This window comes from Molossus molossus, unplaced genomic scaffold (assembly GCF_014108415.1).
Source record: "Molossus molossus isolate mMolMol1 unplaced genomic scaffold, mMolMol1.p scaffold_m16_p_7, whole genome shotgun sequence".
Lineage (NCBI taxonomy): Eukaryota > Metazoa > Chordata > Mammalia > Chiroptera > Molossidae > Molossus > Molossus molossus.
The window spans coordinates 96,860,145-96,884,137 of NW_023425401.1; the positions used below are offsets into that span (position 1 = coordinate 96,860,145).

Sequence of the window (23,993 nt, forward strand, 5' to 3'; positions counted from 1 at the left end):
GCTGCCACCCACACAACCAACCAGGGCCGGGGACAAACTGCAACCGAGGTACGTGCCCTGAGCGGGAACCGAACCCGGGTCTCTCTGGACCACAGGCCGACACTCTAACCGCTGAGCCAAACCGGCCAGGGCTCCCCCTTACTTTTTAAGGTTGTGAAAGTTAACCTACACAGAAGAGAGTATAAAACATAACTGTAGAGTTCAACGAAAACATTTAAGGTAGTCCTGGCTGGTTTGGCTCAGCAGTTAGGGTGTTGGCCCATAGACCAAAGATTCTCGGGTTCGATTCTGGTCAAGAGCACTCACCTCGGCTGCGGTTCCTTCCCTGGCCCTGGTTGGGTCATGCGGGAGGCAGCCAGTCGATGTTTCTCTCTCTCCCTCTCCCTCTCCCTCTCCCTCTCCCTCTCCCTCTCCCTCTCCCTCTCCCTCTCTCTGAAGCTAAATGGGAAAATATCCTCTGGTGAGGATTAAAAAAAAAAAGTAAGGTGGAACCTGTGTAACACCCATGTCAAGAACTATGTCATACAGTTTCCATTTTTATCTCTCCTTAAACAGTGATCTCTTATTAAAAAACGGTAGAGCTGCGCATGTACACGCAGCAAGAAGGCTTCATGGTCACAGAAACCGGGCCAGCAGAAGCAGTGCTGGGGGCGGACTGGGAACTGCAGGGGCGGTGGGGGACCGGCAGCCTCTCGCGCACTCAGTACCGTGTCTGTGATTCCATGTTCTTTCATTGCCGCCTTGAAATGCGCGAGGCTGAGATGGGGAGCACCTCGCTGTTCTCTAGCCAGAGGGGAACAGAACACGGGCTGGTTCGCTTGCATTGATGTCCTCGTTTGACCCTGTAGAATTCTCCTTGAAAACGGGATGTTCAGCGGAACAACTTTTAAAATAAGTCAGATTTAAAGCATCCGACGTATCCTGTCTATTTATTCCCATCGTGCATTCAGTCTGTTGATAATCCTGTGTTTCTCTGACTACACAGATCGCCGAGCTGGGGGAAGTAGAATACATTGAGCACCTACCTCTCCTTCGAGTTCTCAATCTTCTCAGAAATCCAATTCAGGTAAGAGATCATTTCTGTCAGGAGACGGGATGAGGGCTTTCTTGGAACTCTTCTTCAAGAAGGGCTTTTTTAAATCCTCACCCAAGGACTCTTTTTTTTCTTTCTTTTTTTACATTTCTGTTCAGATAGAGCAGGAGGGAGAGGGAGAGAAAGATCGATGTGAAAGAGACACATCGACTGGTTGTCACCCGCACAACCCCAACCGGGGCCGGGATGAACTGCAACCGAGGTCCGTGCCCTTAGCGGGAACCGAACCCGGGTCTCTCTGGTCTGCGGGCCGAAGCTCTAACGGCTGAGCCAAACCGGCCAGGGCAAGAAGTGCGTTTGCTGAAGAACATGAGGAACGAGAATGTGTTTGTCGTCCTTCTCGGTCTCCGGGGAAGCAATTAGAAGGGCGAAGGCAAGGCAGCGCCATGCGGCACTGTCAGAGGGAGAGCCTGGGGGTCCCGTCTGTGCGGGCTCGAGCCCCCCCAGGAGGCAGTGAAGGTGCAGGAGGAGCACTGTCCCTTCACATTAGAAGATGCACGGTGTCGGGGTGTGGGCAGAACGTGGTTCCTATTTTGCAACAAGGGAAAGAAAGTCTAAGATTAGATACCTAAAGTAATTGTCTGCATATAGCTGGGAAGTAAGTGTTGCTGTAAAAGGATTATAGAAAAAAAAAAGATTTCCCATGGATTCTTCACATCTGGGAGTCAGAGCTCCGTGACCGGTTTCCAGGCCCATCCTCTTTCCCATGGACAGGACCTGTCCTCCTGGCCCTGTCCTCCCTCCTGGCCCTGTGCTCCCTCCTGGCCTGTCCTCCCTCCTGGCCTGTCCTCCCTCCTGGCCCTGTCCTCCCTCCTGACCCTGTCCTCCCTCCGTGGGCCCTGTCCTCCCTCCTGGCCCTGTTCTCCCTCCTGGCCTGTCCTCCCTCCTGGCCCTGTCCTCCCTCCGTGGGCCCTGTCCTCCCTCCTGACGCTGTCCTCCCTCCGTGGGCCCTGTCCTCCCTCCGTGGGCCCTGTCCTCCCTCCGTGGGCCCTGTCCTCCCTCCTGCCCTGTCCTCCCTCCTGGCCTGTCCTCCCTCTGTGGGCCCTGTCCTCCCTCCTGGCCCTGTCCTCCCTCCGTGGGCCCTGTCCTCCCTCCGTGGGCCCTGTCCTCCCTCTGTGGGCCCTGTCCTCCCTCCTGGCCCTGTCCTCCCTCTGTGGGCCCTGTCCTCCCTCTGTGGGCCCTGTCCTCCCTCCTGGCCCTGTCCTCCCTCCGTGGGCCCTGTCCTCCCTCCGTGGGCCCTGTCCTCCCTCCTTGGGCCCTGTCCTCCCTCCGTGGGCCCTGTCCTCCCTCCGTGGGCCCTGTCCTTCATTCTGCTCTTCCTCCTCTGCTTTTCACTGACCTTTCAATATAGACTCCTGAATCCATATGTATCTCTGAGGACCTTTGTTTTTGTGTGTATCTTGATTAATATATCTGGACAGGCAAAAAAATTAAAAGTGAAAAATAATGTTTAAAAATGCAAACATAATAAAAAAAATTGGCCCTGGCCGGTTTGGCTCAATAGTTAGAGCATCGGCCCGCGGTCCAGAGAGACCCGGGTTCGGTTCCCGCTAAGGGCACGTACCTTGGTTGCAGTTTGTCCTCGGCCCTGGTTGATCGTGTGGGTGGCAGCCACTCGATGTGTCCCTTTCACGTTGATGTTTCTCTCTCTCTCCCTCCCACTCTATCTGAACAAAAAATGGAAAAATGTCCTCGGATGAGGATAAAAAAACAAAACAAAAATGAAAACAGTCCTTGGTGTAGGAATGCGGCAGGCTATGTAAAAGCAGCTCTGGGAAAGAAAGCCACCAGGCTTAAAGGGGCCACCACCCCAAAACCCCAGTTTCAGATCCATGGAGAGTGTATATTCATTTAATTCACATTCTCATCTATAATGTGCATCAATCACGGATAGCTTTCCCTTCAAAGAGATGTGGCTTCATAATACAAAAAACTTTAATTATATTTTTAAAAGGCAGATAATCCTAACACAGCAGATAGTAGGGAGTTAAAAGGAATTCCTCCATAAATGAATATCATTTTGTTATTGTGAAATAAATTCATAATAAATTATGTAAATTAATACAAAATAAAAAGTCATAAATAAATGATAAAGTAATAATAAATAATGTTTCATTGTTGGCAATAATGAAACATTTTGGAGTTAGAACAGATCTTCCACCAGTATGCCACAAAAATGTTTAGAACGTGCACTACCTGACTATTTAGTCAGGGGCACTGACCTCTTTTTCCCTTAGATTGTCAAATAAAAGACGACAACAGCCAACACCTCAGTAGCTGGCTGGTGTAGATGTCCTGTCTTTTTTTTTTTTTTTGGTACGTGCCCCTAGCAGGAACCGAACCTGGGACTCTCTGGTCTGTTGGCTGATGCTCCAAACACTGAGCCAAACTGGCCAGGGCAGATGCCCTGTCTTGAACTATAAATATATAGATGATATAACAGAGTTGAGTCTTATTGGTCAGTCATGTAATAAGGTTGCCTCTGATTGGTTAATTCTTGATACCAAAAATCCTTATATATAATATAGGTACCTGAGTTTTTTAAGTTGTATTTTTTCATTATTATTATTATTATTTTAATTTCTGATTTTATTTTATTTTTTCCATCACCATTTATCTTCTCTATGCCTTCTTCCGCCTACCCCACCTCCCTCCCCAACCCATCATCACCACACTGTTGTCCATGTCCATGAGTTCTCTCTCTTTTTTTTCATTTTTGCTCAATCTCTCCACCCCCCTCACACCCCACCCCCACCAGAGCTGTCTGCTCTCTGTCTATGAGTCTGTCTCTGCTTTGCTGAGTGGTTCAGTTTATTCACTAAGTTCCACATGAGTGAAATCATGTGCTACTTACTCTTTCTCTGATTGGCTTATTTTTAAAAAGTCACTTTTGGAGCAAAAAGGGTAGATAATTACTATTAGTATTTTTTGTAAATCAACCGAAATTATACCCAAAAATGCTTTTGCTGTGCTGCGGAATTTTAGTCATTAGTTTCTGTGTGCCATGAGATGTAAAAGGTTGAAATCACTGAGTGAGAAGATAGGGTTTGAGTCGCTAGCCATGGATCCTTAGATGAAATGCTGAACTCTCTGAGGCTTAGTTGGTTTTCTCTTTAGAAATGAAGATAATCGCCCTGGCCAGTTTGGCTCAGCGGTTAGAGCGTCGGCCTGCGGTCCTGAGAGACCCGGGTTCGGTTCCCGCTAGGGGCGCGTACCTCGGTTGCAGTTTGTCCCTGGCCCTGGTCGGTTGTGCAGGTGGCAGCCACTCGATGTGTCCCTTTCACATCGATGTTTCTCTCTCTCTCTCTATTCCTCTCTCTCCCTCCCACTCTATCTGAACAAAAAATGGAAAAATGTCCTCGGGTGAGGATTTAAAAAAAATAAATAAATAAAAGAAATGAAGATAATCGTACCTGTCCTGCTTATCACACAGGGAGATGATCACACATTTGAAGAGCTTTATAAGTTGTGCATTTGAGTTGTTAATATAAGGGGGCTGGTAGGTGTGAAAATGTAGACGTGTGTGTGCGTGTGTGTGTGTGTGAATGACGGGGGGCGGGGGGAGCAGGTAGTAGGCGATAGACCAGTACTCACGGAAATAGAATGCTGGTGCTTGTTAATTTGGGAAAATGAAGGTAATTAAATAGTCCTCTTGATATTTTAAATAGGAAAAATCTGAATATTGGTTCTTCGTCATTTTTATGCTACTGCGATTAACAGAATTGGATCAGAAGAAGATTAAAGTGGAAGAAAAGGTATGTAATCATATTATTGCATGCGTTTCTCAGTTAATAAGCTGAAAAGCTTATGCTGCCTGCTGCAGGACCAATAAAATCAGTAAATGAGACGCATAATTAATTTATATGTTGTAAATGAATTGTTTGTTTAGAGAGTATTTCCTTGTGCTAGGATCAGTGTGTTTAACCCTCTGCAAAGCTGAGTATCAACCCACATTCAGCAGCAGCGTTCCATTTGTATAGGCCGGTAGCATTATGGCAGACTATTAATTTAGATAACTATCATATTTAAAGGGTGTGTCATTCTATGTTACCCTAAAAATTCATTTAATAATGAAATGTATTATAATGTCATTCCACCATATACTTAAAAGGTACTCAAATGAGTCACTACTCTGCTATTTGAAATCCTTCATTCTGCTCTTTGAGATAACAATTCATCAGGACACACAGTTGCGGAGCCACCTTGAATGCTAGCACCCGCCTCTCCTCCACCCTACCTGTGCTCGCTACTTCGTCTTGCCGTAGTAACTGGTGACCGCCGAAGTCTCCCCTAATGAGAGATCTCTTACACTGGGTGCAGACTCGAGACGGGAGTGCAAACAGCCGTGCCCATGTAGAGGGGCAGGTATTTCATGTCACAAACGCCTTCCTGAAATCTTGGTTAGAAATAGTTACAGGTGGGAGTCTGTCATTAGTCTCATACTCAGAGGCACTTACTGGATTTCTCTTTCCCTTTGATGTTTGCGAAGGGAATGATATTCAAAGCTCTGGATTAAAGAAAGGTGTGGCAGACAGGATAATGTGTTTAGGGACAGTTATGCTAAAGGAGGAGGTTTGGGTAGAATTTGAGGTGACCAGAATATTTCCTGGTGAGATGGCAGGAGGAGAAGATTCTGCAGCATCAACACTCTGGAATCTGGAACTGTGAATTTTATTTCTTCTTCTTATACTAAAAGCTGGGAAGTTTACTGTATTAAAAGTAACCTTGGACTTTAGGGGTTTTGATTTTGTTTCTTCCCTTCCAAACCAGAGGGTGTCAAGAAGTAGGGGACCAAGGGACTCCAGCTCAATATTTTATAATAATTACTATTGTTTAGGTTTTAGGAAAGTTCGAGTAGACATGAAGACCAGGCACCAAGATTCACGAGCACACGTTAAGTTATTTTCTTAACCCGGTTGCATGTCTAGACTACTACATTCAAGAACATCTAATTAAAAAAAAAAAAAAAAAGCCCTGGCCGGTTTGGCTCAGCGGTTAGAGCGTCGGCCTGCGGTCCGGAGAGACCCGGGTTCGGTTCCCGCTAAGGGCATGTACTTCGGTTGCAGTTTGTCCCCGGCCCTGGTTGGTCGTGCGGGTGGCAGCCACTCGATGTGTCCCTTTCACGTCGATGTTTCTCTCTCTCTCCCTCCCACTCTATCTGTACAAAAAATGGAAAAATGTCCTCAGGTGAGGATTAAAAAAAAAGACCATCTAAGCCTTGTGCGCTTTATAGAAATGAAATGTGCTTCCCTCTTGCATCTCTCATTCTGGAAAAGGTATCGGCAGTGAATAAATACAACCCTCACCCGGAAGTGGTCGCAGCCCAGGATCACCTGATGCATGTCGTCAACAGCATGATGCAGCAGCCGCAGAGGATCTTTGACAGGTATTCGATAGGGAGCCTCAGGGGAGAACTCGGGAGGGTGAGCACAGGACAACCCCATCATTTCCCTGGGCTCCTGTTTCGTGACCTGTTCCTTTCACACCTTGTCAGAGGGAAAGGGCCAGGTCTTTGTCTGATAGGCCGGTTGGCTCAGTTATAACATATTATCAGATGCTTGAATGTGGGCTCTCGGTGTTTTCCCAAGTGTGGTGATAAGTGGCCTTTCATCTGGCCCCTGAATGGTGGCTAGCCTGTGACACAGGACAGTGAAATAATAATTATGATCAATAAGACTTTGTTAGTTTGTTTTGTTTTGTTTTGCTGTAGGATGGAACCATAGACAATGGTGATCATTTCTGTCCTTTGCACATTTTTCCTTAGCTGTGAGTGAATGCTAATACCTTTGCCGTTGAGCGTCCTGTGAATGCAGATTATTAGCGAGTCCCTAGAAGGAAGCCCCGCGGGCCCAAGGGAAGCCCGAAAGGCTCTTCCAGTGATTGCACTCCGCGCAGTAGCTCAGCTTGGCTGAACACACGAATCGTCTCTCACCTCCGAGTTCGAAGACAGATTTACCATGGTTTCTCCTTTTCTTTTTAAACAATCTGTCAGAGCAGATGGCCATTTGTGCTATCAGTATAATGCAGAAATTGTGTCAATATCCAAAGGCATTTTGCAAATACTTGTAAGATCTCTTGGTTATAAATGGCTTCTCTCCTTCATATGATATTTGCTCCTGTATATCACCTGGTGGGTTTCCCACCGAGAGCAAAATGTTTTATTTTGCATCCAGGACATTATTTTTTACATGTAATTTAATAATACAGACACTGACAGTTTTATGCATTTATGGTAGCCCTCTAGGTGAAATGATTTATCATTTACTTGCATACATCTGGAAAAGCACATTTTATTTTATTTTTTTAAGAGCATTTATGTCCTCATTGTATTTCTTTTTCAGTTTATGAAGATTGCTAGTTGTTTCATGCTTTAGGGCGCATTTATATAAAAATATGTATCGGAGAAATGTACAGCAGTACCTGGTAAACACATATTTTGTGATCATTTCTGGCTGTTGAGCCGATAAGAGCAAATGGCCCAGTGCTCCCGGACGGAGCAGTGTTCAGTCACTGCCCGCCCCCCGGGGCCAGCACGGAGCTCCCTGGCAGCCCCAGAAGAGGAACCCTGACTCTTTTTTTTTTTTTATCCTCACCCGAGGACATTTTTCCATTTTTTGTTCAGGTAGAGTGGGGTGGGGGGTGGAGAGGAACAGAGAAAGAGAGCGAAACATCGATGTGAAAGGGATACATCGAGTGGCTGCCACCCGCACAACCGACCAGGGCCGGGGACAAACTGCAACCGAGGTACGCGCCCTTAGCGGGAACCGAACCCGGGTCTCTCAGGACTACAGGCCGACGCTCTAACCGCTGAGCCAAACCAGCCAGGGCAAATGCTATTTTCTTTTCTTTTTTTTTATCCTCACCCAAGGATATTTTTCCATTTTTTGTACAGACAGAGTGGGAGGGAGAGAGAGGAAGGGAGAGAGAGAGAGAAACATCGACGTGAAGGGACACATCGAGTGGCTGCCACCCGCACGACCAACCAGGGCCGGGGACAAACTGCAACCGAGGTACGTGCCCTTAGCGGGAACCAAACCCGGGTCTCTCCGGACCGCAGGCCGACGCTCTAACCGCTGAGCCAAACTGGCCAGGGCGGAACCCTGACTCTTGACCTTATGACTTGCCTGCTGCATTTTGGGGGAAATCACTGTCCCGCCCCTTCCATGACTGGGGTGAGGATGCAGTGTTAGAATGGCCCAGCAGAGCCTGGGCTCTGGCCTGGTGGTCACTGATAGTTCCGAGTTCTCCGGAATGACAGGGTTCTCCAGGCCGTCCTGTGCAAGTCTGTCCGAGCCTTGAAATAATCCATTTTCCCAAGAAGCCCTGGTTTGTGTTAGCGAGAAATGATATTTTTCAATCACAATCTGAGTGCTAGAGATCATCCTTGCTCTCAGGTTGGTCATTGTTTCTAGGCATTGTAGTGGACAGACTAGAAATATATGTATTTCCTTCCTTTCTTCCCTCCTTCCTTCGTTCTTCCATCCATACATTCATCTATTCTATCTCATTTGTGCCTATCTGTCTACACCTGTCCAATCTGTTTCTGTCTATCTAATCGATATCTAGATAGCTCTATCTGTACCAATCTATAAATAGATGATAAAATACCTCCCCAATGCAGATTGATACTTGCAGTTCAATGTCAAGACTACAGTTGATCTTTTACTTAACCCCTTCCTTTCCTTCCACACCAAGGGTGCAAAGGGTGGAATTAGGACACCCCATAATCACTCTGTTTCTAAAATCCCACATTACGCAACAGCAGTGTCAGAATACCAACACCAACACCACCACCAACAGGATTACGGACAGCACTGGACATGTGTTGCCTATGCTCTTCCCATTAAACCCCTGCCCCCCATTTTTTATTATGGTAAAATATCTATAACATAAAATTCGCTACTTTAACCATTTTAAAGTGTACAGTTCAGTGACATTACTTATATTCACAGTGTTGAGCAACCATCCTCACCATCTATTTCCAAAACATTTTTACCGCCCCAAACAGAAATTAACAATAACACCCAACTCCCGGCTACTCCCAGTCCCTGGTAACTTCTAATTTACTTTCTGTCTCTATGAATTAGCCTATTGTGTATATTTTAGGTAAGTGCCAAACACCCCATTTTAAAAATAATGTACTGTCTTTACTGTAAGAACAGATATGGTCACAACTGCACGTTCTCCATGGCTGTCCTTTGGTCGTAGCTTTCTGGATAACTACATATCTATTGCTCATGTTCAGCCCTTATATTGATGTCTCTTGAGGCATTTTGGTTGTATGAATCTTTCTCTAGGAGATTCCTTAGGAGGGTCTATGGGATCAGTATCCCTCGTTGATAATAGTCTCTGCCCATTGAATTGAAAGACGTTTTTACGACAGTATATAAAGTCCATTGTTCATCCTTTTTTCCTTGAACATATTAAAGATGTCACTTCACTTTATTCGACTGCAAAACATTGCTGTCAAAATTCTGATGATGAGCTGATCTTCTTTCCCTCATGTCATAGTTCCCTTTTTGTAGTTGAACAATTTTTGGTTCTTTTTCTAAGTCCAGTAATTTTACCAGCCTGTGTCTTAGTATTCATCGTTCTGGGCTAATATTCTCACGTATGTTGTGTGTTCTTTCACAAGATATAGTTCTGTTTTATTTTATGATTTCAGGAAAGTTCTCTTTAATTGCAGCCTTTAATATTTGTGCTGTTCTTTTGCTTTGGTTTTCTTCTTGAGGAAGAAGGTCTCGTTTGCCTGTTTTTAATAATTGTCACTTTCTCTCAGATTTTTCTTCTCTTTGATCATTAAAAAGTTATTTTGAGATCATTTAGATTCACATGCAGTTGTAAGAAACAATTCAGAGCCCGGCCAGTGTGGCTCAGTGGACTGAGTGCCATCCCATGGATGGAGAGGTCCCTGTTTGGTTCTGGGTCAGGGCACGATCCCCAGTGGGGGCGTGCAGGAGCCGGCCGATCGGTTTGTCTCTCCCATCAATGTTTCTATCTCTCTCTCCCTTCCTCTCTCTCTAAAAAACTGATAAAAACACATTTAAAAAAAGAAACAACACAGAGAAATTCTATGTATCTCTCGGTGTCCCCCACTGGTAACATCTTGCATAGCTACAGCAGGATGTCACACCTAGAGAGCTGATGTTGGTGCGGCACCAGCATGGTCAGAGTTCCCACTGGGGCGTGTCCTCGTGTGTGCTTAGGTCTTTGCTGGTCCATCACGTGCTAGATTCCTGTGAGCAGCACAGGCTGGGCGCAGAAGAGTTTGTCACTAGGGTCCCCATGCTTCCCTTTCATAGCCACATCCACCTCCTCCTTTCTCGTCTCCCCAGCCGCTGGCAACCCGTAACCTGCTCCCCATCTGTGTACACTTGTCACTGCAAGACAGTTATATAAATGGAATGCTGTAGAGCAAACCTTTGGGATTGGCTTTTTAAAACTTAACCTTGTTCCCCAGAGATTCATCCAAGCAGTGGGATGAATCAGCAGTTATTTCTTTTGATCGCCCCCAGCGTGGCTTGGTGTGTATGCACCACAGTCAGCTCAGCAGTTCATCCGGGCTGGTTCCGGGTCCGGGGTCATGAGCCAGCTGCTGGGAGCATTCGTGGGCCACCCCGCCTGCTTCCCAGTGGGTGCCCATCGGCTGTGGGGGCTCCCTGGCTCTGAGACCAGCAGATGGCACCCCACCGCTCCCCCCCCCACACACACAGATTTGTGGTTGGTAGAGATACCTTGTGCCCAGGTCAGTTACACATTTCCCACGGGCGTTGCTCTCGAGTTCTGTTTTCATGTGAGCACACCCCTCGTCCTCGTAGAATCCACACCTCAGCATGTTTGTTTACAATATTATATTTACTCTATAATTAGTGTCAGTGGAATCCAGCACTTTAGCTCCGGTTGTGGCAGGAGATTTTAGCGATACCCTCGTTCTCCGGGGGAAGCCGGGCCTAGAGCCACGTGTCCTCGCTCGCTTGTCAGCTGTTACTCTGAGCAGGTTCCCGACCCGCTGTGTTTGGTGTCCACGCGCTGCGCTGCGCTGCGGGGGGGGGGGGGGGGTCAGGAAGTGCCTTCATTGGCTTCCTGCGATGCCTGCATGAGGCCATGCGTGTGAGCGTCTAGACTAGAGCCTGGCACACAGCCCGTGCTCGAGGAGGTGGCAGTTACTGCCGATTCTCTGCGTACTGGTCGCCGATTCAGTAGGTGGGGACGTTCCAGTTGAACCCTCGGAGGGCAGTCTTCCTTCCTTTTGAAATTCCTGGGGGACTACTTCATCCACCAAGAGTGAATATGCCTTACCATGTATTTGATTTTAAAAACACTGCTAAGTTAGCTTTGTACAGATTGGGATTTTCCGTGGTATCTATGCTGTGAATACTGTTTTGGGCATAGTGTGGCCACTGGCTTGCCTCTGGAAAGGAAGGCCACCCGCTCTGCATCGCCTACACACAGCGAGGGCTCGGCCCGGACTGATGTGACTGGGAGCAGCCGGCCCCACCCCGGCGTTAGCCCCGGCTCCGACCCCAGCAGCCCGGCACTGACCCGCCCTGTGTTGCAGCACCCTGCCCAGCCTGGATACGCCTTACCCGCTGCTGGTCTTGGCTGGCCCGGAAGCCTGTGGGAAACGGGAGCTGGCCCACCGCCTCTGCAGACAGTTCAGCACCTACTTCAGATACGGGTGAGTCCGTCGGGGCTGGTCAGGCCGCAGGCTCGGCCGTGGCTCTTTTGGCTCTCATTCGAAGCAAGCTCCGAGTGGGAGGGAGGGAGGGAGGGAGGAGCGTATCCGCTTCTTTGCCATTTATTACACTGTGATGTACACTGTCTGTTTTGTTTACTGTAACCCTCTAAATGTGTGACTTGAATGCTGTGCCCGCCGGAACCACGCTCCAAGGTTAGGAAAGACACGTGTTTTTAATTAAGCCCAGCGGCGTTGGAACGTGGGCTCGTGCTGTTGCTGAGCGCGGTGACAGCACGGGTCACTGTTGTGATGTGTGCTGGGCGGATCTGTGCACGGGGACACGCCGCCTCTGCCCTCTCTGCTGGGACCCCGGCCGCCAGCTCTCAGCCTCTCCCTCTCCACTCCGGGCTTCCTCCTTTTTTTTTTTTTAAATCTTCACCCAAGGATATTCTTTCATTTATCCTCAGACAGAGTAGGGGAGAGAGAGAAAGAGAAAGAGAGAGAGAGAGAGAGAGAGAGAGAAATCGACTGGTTGCCTCCCACACGACCCCAACCAGGGCCAGGGATCCAACTGTAACTGAGGTATGTGCCCTTGACCGGAATTGAACCCATGACTCTCTGGTTCGGGGGCCAACGCTCCAACCGTTGAGCCAAAGCGGCCAGTGCCAGGCTTCCTCTTGGAGGCAGGTTTCGGGGAAGGAAAGTCCAGGGGGCAGCAGGACTCTGTCCTCTCCTTTCCCCCAGGTCCACACCCGGCAAGCACATGGGCAGCTTTCGGGAACAGATACTCTGCTACCTGATTCCTTCCCTGAAGGCCCAGATGAGCAGGAAATGTCCAGAAAACTAGAACCAAGCAAAAGAAGCCCTCAGCGGGATTTACAGCTTTGGAAAAGTTTCTGAGAATCTGATTTAGAATGATCACTGTGGTCTTTTAAACTAGTATCCTCTTTTATTTTATTTATTTTTTCTGTAGGGCAAAGAAATTACTTTTAGATTAGTGGTGTTTGTCCGTGAGCTACGGATGTGACTGCAAAGATATATAGGACAGCCAGAAAAATAAATGCAAATTATTTCCTAATGCTGTTACAGCCAAGTTCCTTCCCTTCAGCCACACGTGTTCAAACAATGCAAATACTATTCGAAGCAGGTCCATTTATTTAGAGATCTGAAATTCTATTCCTCATTTAAACAACCTTAGGATACAAATACTAAAGAATAATTTACTCATTAATATATTTTAAGTGCCCTGAAGTAACAGAAATAAATTAAAGCTTAATATTAGAATAAAAACGTATAGTAGTGCCATTATGCTAATATATGGGTAGTGAACCTATTGTGAAAAAATGAGTGGAATGCAGAGAATGGAAAGTCAGGGCAAATGGGTGTATCCTGACTATTGTGCTAGTATATCAGCCTGGAACCTTTTGGAGAATTGAAGTGAAGAGAACCAAGGCCTTCTCTGATTAGAATTCCTTGCACACCTTGGGTACCGATTATGTTGCCAGTGGTTGGTGGCTGTCCCTCATGTCCGTTTGTGGCATGCACCGCTGAGGCGCGCTGGGTCACGTGTTCTGGGAGGGGTTACCAACTCCTCACCAAGATTCGGGGCCAGGCTGCCTCTCTCCATTCTCGCCTGGATAAGCCCCCAGTTATCCATTTCCATGAAATCCTGTATTTCCCCTGTTAGAATGCTTATTCATCATGCTTGTGATTGGTTTGTTCAATGTCTGTTTTCAGGGCTCATCTGTCAACCCCAGAGGGTAGGGACCAATGCCCCTATCCTCCTAGTTATTTATTTCCTCCTGGTGTTTTGTCTTCCTCTTGAAATTGCATTGACCCAAGACCAAGGCATTTGCTGGAAGTTCCGTGTGCTAAGTGGCGTGGCCATTAAAAGCATGCCTGGAGGTGTGATACATGTCGGTGTGGGCGGGAGCCTGTGCTCTTGTCTTAGGTTCGAGTTTACTCTGTTCCTGGTTTTCGCAGAGGGTTGGATGTCCTTTAGCTGTATTACGAGTGGCCTGGAAGTACAGATTCGCTGCCTTCAGAGTCTCTCTGTTTCCATCCTTAACATTACCACCCAAACCAGCGGCTTCCCAGAAGAGTCGGGATGACGCGGGAAACACAAAACAGTACCGCATGCCCGTTCGTGCCATGGACTTACGGCCCCTTAAGTGACCCGAACACTCACGAGAGGAAAACCTCTGTGCTTCCTTACATCTCTCTTTTCTAGCACTTTCTGTTTGCATAACCTATTGCGATGCTGACTACTAAATATATTTTATTTTTAACACCGCAATTCAGACGTAAAAGACCACGGCTATTTGGCTAAAAGAGCTGGCATGAGCGACAGCGACCTACACGCCGTCTAGGGGGACCTGTCTGCGTAAACAGATGCTGCAAACGTGGGCAGGTCGCTCAGCCTTCCATAGTGTTAACGTGCTGGTGGTGAAAGCGGACACACGCAGACGTGGGTCCTGTCCTGGCAGCGTGCAGCCGATCCTGGTGCATGCTGCTCACAAGGAACCAGCTTGGGGCTGCGGCCACGAGGGAAGTGAACGCCTCTGGAGAGAGAAGAGCAGAGGGCTGTGGGCTGGAGCGCGGCTTGTGCTGCGCAGCATGGCGGGCACAGGGATGAACTGAAAGTGCCCTCTGGGGAGGGCTAAGCTTGAAGTAGGAAGGGAGGCGGCAGACAGGCCTTGAAAGCCAAGACGGGGGCTGATCCTGAGGGTGTCTAAGCAGGGGGTGTCCTGACTGCAGCTGCACTGCGGAGCGCTTCTGTGGGCCGGCCGCCTGCGGGAGGGGGGCTGGAGACGGGACCGGTCCGGATGCAGTGACCGTGGTGCTGGCGCGAGTCAGAAGTGGTGGCTTCCTGGAATTCAGTAGTCAGACAAGGATGTGCCGGAATCTTCAGTGTGACCTCTTAAATTCCGCCCAGCAGTTCAGTGACACATCATGCGCACCGAGTATTGGAAACAGTTTAATTTGCCTACCAGGTGCCCTAGGAAGACCTGGGCTCTTGTGGACATTCACTGGAAGAGTTCACTTGCTGACAGTACGGCGTGCCTGGATTTAGATGCGCTCGAGCCAAGCCTCTGCCTCGGTGTTTCCGATAATACGTTTATTGATTCCGAGGCAGTGTGGTCAGAACTGCGATTCTAAATCTGCATGCTTCTGAATCACCCTGACGAAATTCCTGCTTCCCCATCCCCCTGCCAGCTCTCCTGAGAGACCGTTTTCTTCTCACTGCGTTTCCCTGGGTATCCGAACACCCCAGTGTTCGGCCTGGCCTCCTGGACTCCTTCCCCTCCGGATCCTTTCCTCCTCGCCGTGTACTTGGTTTGTGAGGACCCTGGGTGACAGCGGGCTGCAGACTTGGCCTTCAGAATGTCTACCCCACCCAGACTGTGGGGCTGGTGTTGAAGCCTGGGGCTAACGCCTAACTCAGCTCTTTCGTCTGTTAGGTGCAACTCACGGACCGCGGCTCCCATCACGAACCATGCTTTAAAACTGACCATGACTTAATGAGCAAGTTAATTAGTAAGTGACGGACTCATGGAAAGTTCACTTACAGTTGTAACTGTATTTACAAGGGACAGGCAGGATATCAAAGGTGATGATCAAAGCTGATTGCTGTGTCTAAAATTTGGTATTATTTCTTTCTAAGTAAGTTTAGTGACACCTTTAAAAAGAAGTGTTTCTTTTTAAAATGTCCATATTTGGGCAGCATACTTCACAGTGAATGTTTCTCTGTGTGAAAATTGGATGACATTCAGAAAGCCTCGGGTTGCCCTGGTCGGTTTGGCTCGGCAGTTAGGGCGTCGGCCAGCAGACCAAAGAGTCACCGGTTCGATTCCGGACAACCGCACGTGCCTCGGTTGCGGTTCGTCCCCAGCCCTGGTCGGGGTCCTGCAAGAGGCAGCCAATCGATGTATCTCTCTCACGTCAATGTTTCTCTCTCTCTCTCTCTCCCTCCCACTGTGTCTGAAAATCGGTAGAAAAATATCATTGGGTGAAGATTAAAAAAACAACCTTAGGTCATCTTAGGTCCTTCTCACTAGAAGGTTCTGCAGTGGGTGTAGGTTCCGTCAGCATTCTCCACTCCAACGAAGCCCCGTCTTCATCCCCTGCCTAGAAGCACCGCATTGCTTCTTTGCTGCGTCTCCCCTTACAAATTCTCAACTGCCTGCCACGTTTCTTCTTGGCCGTGCGGACTCAGCGCAGTGTGCAAAGGCTACGGAAGGGTTTGATGCCGAGTCGCTGGTCTGTGTTTCCTGACCACCAAGGACACCAGGACAGAGGGTCTCAGGTCCCTGCCAGGTGTGTGGGGAGATGCCGGTGTATTCAAACAACAGGACAAATGTCAGGATGTTGGACAGGATTCTCTTAGAATGGCCTCTCTTTCCTGAGGATACAATTTGAATGTGACATTAAGACCTTAATATTTACTAATGCAGTTAACCTTTTTTTTTTCTAATCCTCACCCAAGGATGTGTTTTTTTATTGATTTTAGAGAGAGAGGAAGGGAAAAAGAGAGAAACATCGATTGGTTGCCTGTTGTATGCACTCCAACTCAGGTTTGAACTCGAAACCCAGGTGTGTGCTCACACTAGGAATCAAACCCGCAGCCTTTCAGTGTACAGGACAGTGCTGCAGCCAACCGAGCCAGCTGGCCAGGGCCGTGCAGTTAGTGCGATTATAATGGACGGTGAGCAGTGGTATGGAAGATGAAAATTTGTTTTTGACTGTGTAGTGGAGAGGCCTGGGAGGGTGTGACTTTACACTCTATGTCTGATGCTACAAGGAACCGAGGGATTGGCGCAGGTGTCCTCCTGGCCTCGCTACTCAGTCAGGTTACTTCATTGCTGTGCCTGAGTCTCACCATCTGTAAAATACAATCAGGGCTATTCTAAGCCTACAGGATAATCTACACATCCGTTTGCATTCCCAGGAGTTAACATTGAGAAGTCAGACTCGTCTGACGTCAAGAGTCCTGGCTGGTGGGGACCCCCACAGTTAGTTCTGGGACCGACACTGGTCCGGTGTGTGGCCTCGGACAAGTCATCTGTAAAATGGAGCTCATCACAGCCGTTGTCCGCTTCACACGCTGCATGTCCTCATGTTACAGACACGTAGTGGGTGCCCTCTACGGACCAGGCACTGGGGTGCGCAAACAAGGGGAACAGGATAGATCCTCGCCCCGCGGTCCCCGTGTCCTGCTGGGGAAGATAGGAGAACCCTGACACGTAGGCACAGGCAGGCGGCTGTGGTGAGAGAGTAGGGGTCGGGGTGTGGAGTGGCAATGCTGTGTCAGACAGTGGTCAGAAAAGGCCTCTCTGTTTGAGCTGAGGATTCTGGTCAGCATCGGGACCATGGGTCCCCAAGGAGGTTACAGTGCTGGTGTATACAGGCAGCTCAGCGGCCAAGCAGCAGGGGAGGTGGGTGCTGAGCGAGGAACTGGGGTGCAGCTGGCGAAGGCACCGAGGTGATAGGAGTGTAAAGAGAAGGGGTATACACGGACCAGTGAGTCGTGGGTTCAATTCTGGCCAAGGGCATGTACCTCAGTTGTGATTCATCCCCAGCCCTGGTCAGGGTTGTGTGGGAGGCAACCAGTCCATGTGTCTCTCTAACATTGATGTTTCTCTCTCTCTCCCTCTCCCTCTATCTGAAGATAAATAGACAAATATCCTCAGGTGAAGAGTAAAGGGGGGGGGGCACATAATCCAGCCACAGGGGCTCAAGAAAGGCTTTTCAGGGGGTGACGCTTAAACCGAGTCCTGGAAGACAGGTGGGCTAGCCAGGTGGAGGGATGAGAGAGGAACACGCAGAAAATGCCCACAGCTCGGAGACCACGTGAAGACACTTGGGTGGAAAACATGTAAGTAATAACTATTGTTATACTTCCCAGAGCATTATTATGTGATAGCGGAGGAGGTGGTTCAGAAGGTCATAAATAACAACGAGTAAAAATATTGGTGTTGATAATCCACACCTTGTATCAGCCCTATAGATACAGCGGAATTTCAAAACCACAGGGGTTTCACTGCTATGTTACTTTATCGTGTATGCTTTCTGGGCCAATTTCCATTCTCTTCAAATATCCCTCACACTGGACTCATTTCCATGCTGAATTTCAAGTTGCGAGATGCAGACTAGATGACATATTTTCTGTTTTCAGGGCCTGTCACACCACGAGACCCCCTTACTTTGGAGAAGGGGATCGCGTTGATTACAACTTCGTCTCCCTAGAAGTTTTTAATGGAATGGTAAACATGGTAAGAACGTGCTCCTTTATTTTCACTGCACAAAACATAAATGTGCTCTGGTAGAAATATTAGAAAATAGTGATTTAAAAAAAGAACAATTAAATATTGTGTTTGTTATGAGAAACGTATTCTTATCAGGTTGCTTTTCCTTAATCCACGTAATCCATTCTTGTTCACATGCTGCTTTTATTTTATGACTTTGGAGAAAATATTGTAAATGTTCAGTAAGACTGATGAGGAGATGTTTTAAGAAAATAGAAGTAAAAGCACTGTGACGAGTTCTTGTGATCGGTCTTTATCAGGTGCTCCTGTTATTAATGAGATTTTACTCAAGTCAGATCATTCCCACAGACCTGATGTGATACATGGAGCTTGCAAATTGAGCATTTTAGGGGGTGGGGTGTTCTGACCAGAGACCCCCTCCTTGGTTTGCTACCAGTGATGTTTTCTCATTGTTTCGACCTTAAGCACCACTCCATCATGGTGTGCTCCATTCAGCCGCCCTGTCCCGGACTCGTGTCCAGCCTCAACCGTCCACTGTGACATCCTGTTTGAGATGTTCTGAGTCCTGGAGGCCAACCAGTTCGCTGGTGCACCTGGAAGCCCTTGTTACTCGCCTGGAAAAGATGCCCAGTTTCTCTGAGGGCTGTGTCTTTACAGTGTGAGGCTGACTGCCCTGCATTCGTCTGCTCCGTAGGAGCTCTGGGCCGCCGGACCCAAAACACTCCCCCCTGAGACCCTGATCACCTAATCAGCAGTAATTTATGACACCCGTGTTGCTGAGGTCCTTTCAAAGGTAATTCTCGCTTGGCTTTCACCTGCAAAGGGGATGCGCACAACCCTAGTTTGCTGTACCTGTCAGTACATGCTACTGTCAGGGCATATCCACCCATGACTTCAGTGAAACTGGAAGACTGTCTCGTGTCTTCGTCACTACCAATGACTCTGTGAGCCTTTTATTTTCTCTTCACCAAGGGTCTTAGTTTTGTTTATACTACCATTCTCTCCATCACCAAACGAACCCTACATCCTTTTTGTTTTTGTGAAACCTGCCAAAGGACCAGATTGAGGATGAGTCGATGTTTCTCTGCTTTTGAAAGATGGTCACCCAACCAGTGATGCTCCTATAGCTACATCCTCCCTCTCCTCTTCCCCCACCCCCTTCCTCCTTCCTTTCTGTGCCCCGAGCCCCACACAGCGGACCTGGCTTATACCTCAGTGCACACAGCCTGGAACACTGAAGCCCAGACTCTGCAGTTTCTACGAGTCTAAATTGCAATAGCCATCTGCACACACGGAACCTGTCTTCTCTTACATTCGCACAGAAGCCCATGCGAGAGAGTCTTATTTATCGTCCCTGGGCCATTTTCCCTCTGACCTTGTCAGAAGCGCAGCTTGGAAATTCTTTGTAATTTTCTCTCCTAGGGCTCTGTTTTGACAGTTCAGTTTAATGTGTCAAGAGTGCTCTGGGACTTTATATTTCTAAAAGCTTTAATAGAGATCTGAGGCGTTATCTTGTTATTAGTAAGAAGCATTCTCTTAAGACTCTTTGGGTTGAAAGACAGTAGTTCCCAAAATCAATGTTGCTTTCTCTGGTTAGAGTCTGAGGCATTTTTCTCGGATCGGTGCCTCTGCTCTCAGTACCCAGGTGCTCCCCTGATGTGCCATCCCGTGTCATGCCTGCAGTCAAGTCGGGAGCCGTTCTCGTCGAGGAGATCACCGCACTGCTCACTGCATTTAGTCTCCTAGTTTCATTCCCTCTGCAGAAATGCGCGTGTGTGAAAAAATGACTCATTTTCACCTCTTCTGCTGACATATATTACTTCAGTGTAATGTTAGTTCCTCAACTTGAGTTTTTCTTCCAAAGTCCTTCTCTTAACTTTAAAGTGAGCTCAAGACTGTTTTATGAAGAGAGACAAGCCCAGAGACTGTAAACTCATGACACGTTGTCAGCTTTGCCGATCACGTCCACACACTCGGCCTTCTGTACACAGAGCCGCCTCTACAGGACACCCGCCCATTGACAGCCCCCCTTGACAGACAACCCAGGCACACCCCATCTCCACACACCCTCCCATACACGCGCACACACAGGCTCCCCGCCACGGATCATCCCCGATGTGCCCACAGACACAGTCACTTACCACGTCCTCTCGTGCAGATGAGACCACAGATCTGGAGCTCCTGAGATATGATTATTGCTATTTATTAAGAAATTCAAAGGCAGGGAGAAGTGAAAGAAGTATCACTAGCCAGAAGCTAGCTGGAAGATCACTTAATCTTAATTCTTACGTTTTATATACATAAGTACAGTGCAGGAGTCCTCGCCACCCCACATCCTTCCAGAAAATGTATTTGGGATCCACAGAGGGCGGCCCTTGTCCCCACAAGTAAACAAACTCATAGTATATATCTTAAAACCGGCTCAAGTGTACATTTTGAAAACAGGGCGAATCACAGTGAATAAGATAAAGTGCATACCTGACAGAAAATTCAGCTATCTATCTATCCATCTATCTATCTATTCATCCATCTATCTATCTATCTATCTATCTGGATATAATACATAGATTAAAAGAAAAGGAGTCACAGCATTTGTTCCACAGAACAAAGAGGGCGTGTGACCGATGGCGTCAATTATTAAGGATACTTATTGTTGAGTTTTTGGAATGTGTGACATAAACTTCTTCGCACTGGGAGCTGGTGGGTTGTCCTCGTCTTTCGCAGCAGACACATCCCTCAGAGGCCCACCCCAGCCTAGAGACATCGTGTCTCCTGCCTGGTCTCTAACACTGCCCGGAGAGAGCCCCGCCTGTCCCCACCCATCTCTGGGCCACCTGGGTTCAGGAGGCCCGGGCAGCGTGGAAGACTCCTAACTGCCCTGTTCTCGGTGAGGATGGTGCCACCGATGGGATCAGCCTTGCCAGTTTCACTTCAGTATTTATTTCAAAATCATGCAAATGAGGAGTCAGAGTTGCCCGCATTTTTATTCCTTCTGTTGCCATCAGCCTCCCAGCTTCGGTGAGACCTAGTGGTTTCACAGCGGCGGTGTTGTCACAGGAAAAGCCAGCCAGTTGTGAGGTGGCTTCAGATGGCTGCTGCAGGACACACAGCTGACTGTGTGCGCAGTTTCTGTAAAAAACCACCTTTATGTGTGGCTCAGTGGCTGATTGTCGACCCAGGCACCAAGAAGTCGCCGGTTCGATTCCTGGTCGGGGCACGAGCCCAGGTTGTGGGCCAAATCCCCAGTGGGGGGCGTGCAGGAGGCAGCTAGTCAGTGTTCTCTCTCATGGATGTTTCTATCTCTCTCCCTCTCTTTTCCTCTTTCTCTAAAAATATCAATAAAGAAAACAAATTTTTTTTTAAAAAGCCACCTTTATAAGGAAAAGCAAGATAAGGCTGTTTCTCGTGGCTCATCTCAGCACGCAAAGGTCTTTCCGGGATGTGCCTGTAATTCACGGCCTCCGGGCTTACCTGGGGGTGCAAGCTTTTGAGAATGGAAGCTTTTCTGGGCTCCCAGGTGTGCCGCCGGGGCACAGGGCGAGCTGTAGGTGTCTGTCTCTCTGACGAAGGTCTGTGGAGCAGGTTTGGCAGGAAGCGGGTAAGGAAGCAAAATGACCTGCTTCACATTTCATGCTCTCTAACATTTGTCAGCATGTTATTTCCAAAAACCTAATTTTTTTTTTTCCGCCACGGTTTGTTATTAATGTTTATAGGCCCATTGCCATTCTTACGCAATTGCTAATATTGGTAAATATTATGGAATCATATAAAAAAGTAAGACATCAAATAATTTTCTTTATATGAAGTTTCATTATGGCAGCTGTTATATGAAAACCTTCGTACTTCTCAAATTCCAGGGGAAATTCATTCTAACGTTTAATTATGGTGATCACTATTATGGATTAAGCAGGGACACCATAGAAGGGATCGCCAGAGATGGGTTAGCAACCTGTGTTCACATGGAAATAGAAGTAAGTGTTTTTCCTTCTTGAATGTGTGTGTGTGTTTGTATATTTATGTTTGGGGTTGGGGGGCTTCACTGTGGGTGAATGAGGAATGCCTATGAAAATGTGAGGTTTTAAGTTTGCAATTAGTATGTGGCAGGCAAGACTCATGAAAAATTAAATGACAGGAATTAGATTACAGCACAAGAAATGTAATACATAATAAATGTATTACATGTATTATAAATAGAGCTGTCACTCAAGGTTTATTTTCTATTTTCTCACTAAATTATCCTTTTCTTTTGAGAGCCGGGGCTCTGTCTCTATGAAGTGATATTAGACAAAGCCTGGTTCTTACAGGGTGTGGGACTGGTTCCCTGACCCCTCAGGACAGTGGCAGCCCGCACAGGTGACCTCGTCCCTTCGTTCTTCACAGGAGGCATGTGGGCTGTGCCGCCGTCTAACCGCTTGTTCGCCTGGTCGCGATATTTTCACCCGTTTAACAAGTTAGACTTGCAGAATCAGGAGGTGTTCTCTCTGCCCCACACCCCATCCCCTGAGCGAATCTTCTGTCTTCAAGTATACACAAGTTTCTCCAAAATGAAGACCCAGAGTAAAAGCATGAATATTCCACTCATGTGTTTCACAAATTAGGGCTTTATTAACGATTCGAACCTTCAAGGACAATTGATTGTTTTCATTTTCAAGTTACTTCCACAGACTAACACTTTTGTCATCAGAAAAATATATATAATAAAAATGATTCCACCCAGCCGGTGTGGCTCATGGTTGAGCATCGACCCAGGCACCAAGAAGTCACCGGTTCGATCCCGGTCAGGACACATGCCCAGGTTGTGGGCCAGACCCCCAGTGGGGGGCATGCGAGATGCGGCCATTCGATGTTTCTATCTCTCTCCCTCTTCCTTCAAAATCAATAAACAAAAAAATGTTTTAAAAAAATGATTCCATTAGCAGAAAGCCAAATCTGGACACGTCTAGCATCCCTTTACCATTGACTCGGTCTTTACGACGTTTCCTCGTAGCTTCACGGAGCGGAGCAGGAGATTTGGTTCCTGTTCGGCTCCTTGTGTTCAGTGGCACAGGTCGCGTTGCTTCCGGCTCCTTCCTTTTCCTAACTTCAAACTTCTGCAAGTCTTATCTTTCTGCGTGGGACTGGTTTTGCATCTTTAAGGAGGTTTCCATGCTAAGAAGAAAAACAAAACAAAACAGGCCTTTTCCAAAAAATGTTTTCCTTGGACAAGGAAGAAACACAAACTGATGCATTTTTAAGTACAAAAACTCTCCAGGTCCCCGTGTTCACCTGTTTGCCATTCAGCGGCTCTGAGTGCTCGGCCCTGGTTTGCCGATGTCCCCTCCGAGCTTTCTCCTGCCGATGTCCCTCCGAGCTTTCTCCTGCCGATGTCCCTCCGAGCTTTCTCCTGCCGATGTCCCCTCCGAGCTTTCTCCTGCCGATGTCCCCTCCGAGCTTTCTCCTGCCGATGTCCCCTCCGAGCTTTCTCCTGCCGATGTCCCCTCCGAGCTTTCTCCTGCCGATGTCCCCTCCGAGCTTTCTCCTGCCGATGTCCCCTCGGAGCTTTCTCCTGCCGATGTCCCTCCGAGCTTTCTCCTGCCGATGTCCCCTCCGAGCTTTCTCCTGCCGATGTCCCCTCGGAGCTTTCTCCTGCCGATGTCCCCTCCGAGCTTTCTCCTGCCGATGTCCCTCCGAGCTTTCTCCTGCCGATGTCCCCTCCGAGCTTTCTCTTGCTCGTTTCCAAGAGGGGGCGTCCGTAAACCAGGCTTTATTTTCCCGTTTCTCTCCAGCACAAGGATTTCCCCCAAACGCTCTTGTCATCAACTCTTTTAGAAATTGTTTTTAAAAACGGCCTGTATTACTTTCCCCTGAATTTTTACAGAAAGATTTTGAACACGGAGTTAAACTGTTGGTGGTAGGATTGAGCTGGGAGGAACTGTAGGGTCCACTTGGAATTGCTCTTTCACTTTGCCAGTGAGGA

At 47.9% G+C, this 23,993-nt stretch overlaps 1 protein-coding gene across 1 annotated transcript in view; it reads left to right on the top strand.

The window, feature by feature from the left end:
• The window catches only part of LRGUK (leucine rich repeats and guanylate kinase domain containing), a 111,749-nt gene that overhangs the window by 39,085 nt on the left and 48,671 nt on the right, over positions 1-23,993 (top strand). The window contains exons 8-13 of the mRNA XM_036246338.1: positions 986-1,066; positions 4,762-4,848; positions 6,370-6,479; positions 11,652-11,771; positions 17,947-18,043; positions 21,895-22,008. Of these exons, the coding sequence (XP_036102231.1) occupies positions 986-1,066; positions 4,762-4,848; positions 6,370-6,479; positions 11,652-11,771; positions 17,947-18,043; positions 21,895-22,008 (609 nt within the window). The remainder of the gene's footprint in view (positions 1-985; positions 1,067-4,761; positions 4,849-6,369; positions 6,480-11,651; positions 11,772-17,946; positions 18,044-21,894; positions 22,009-23,993) is intronic.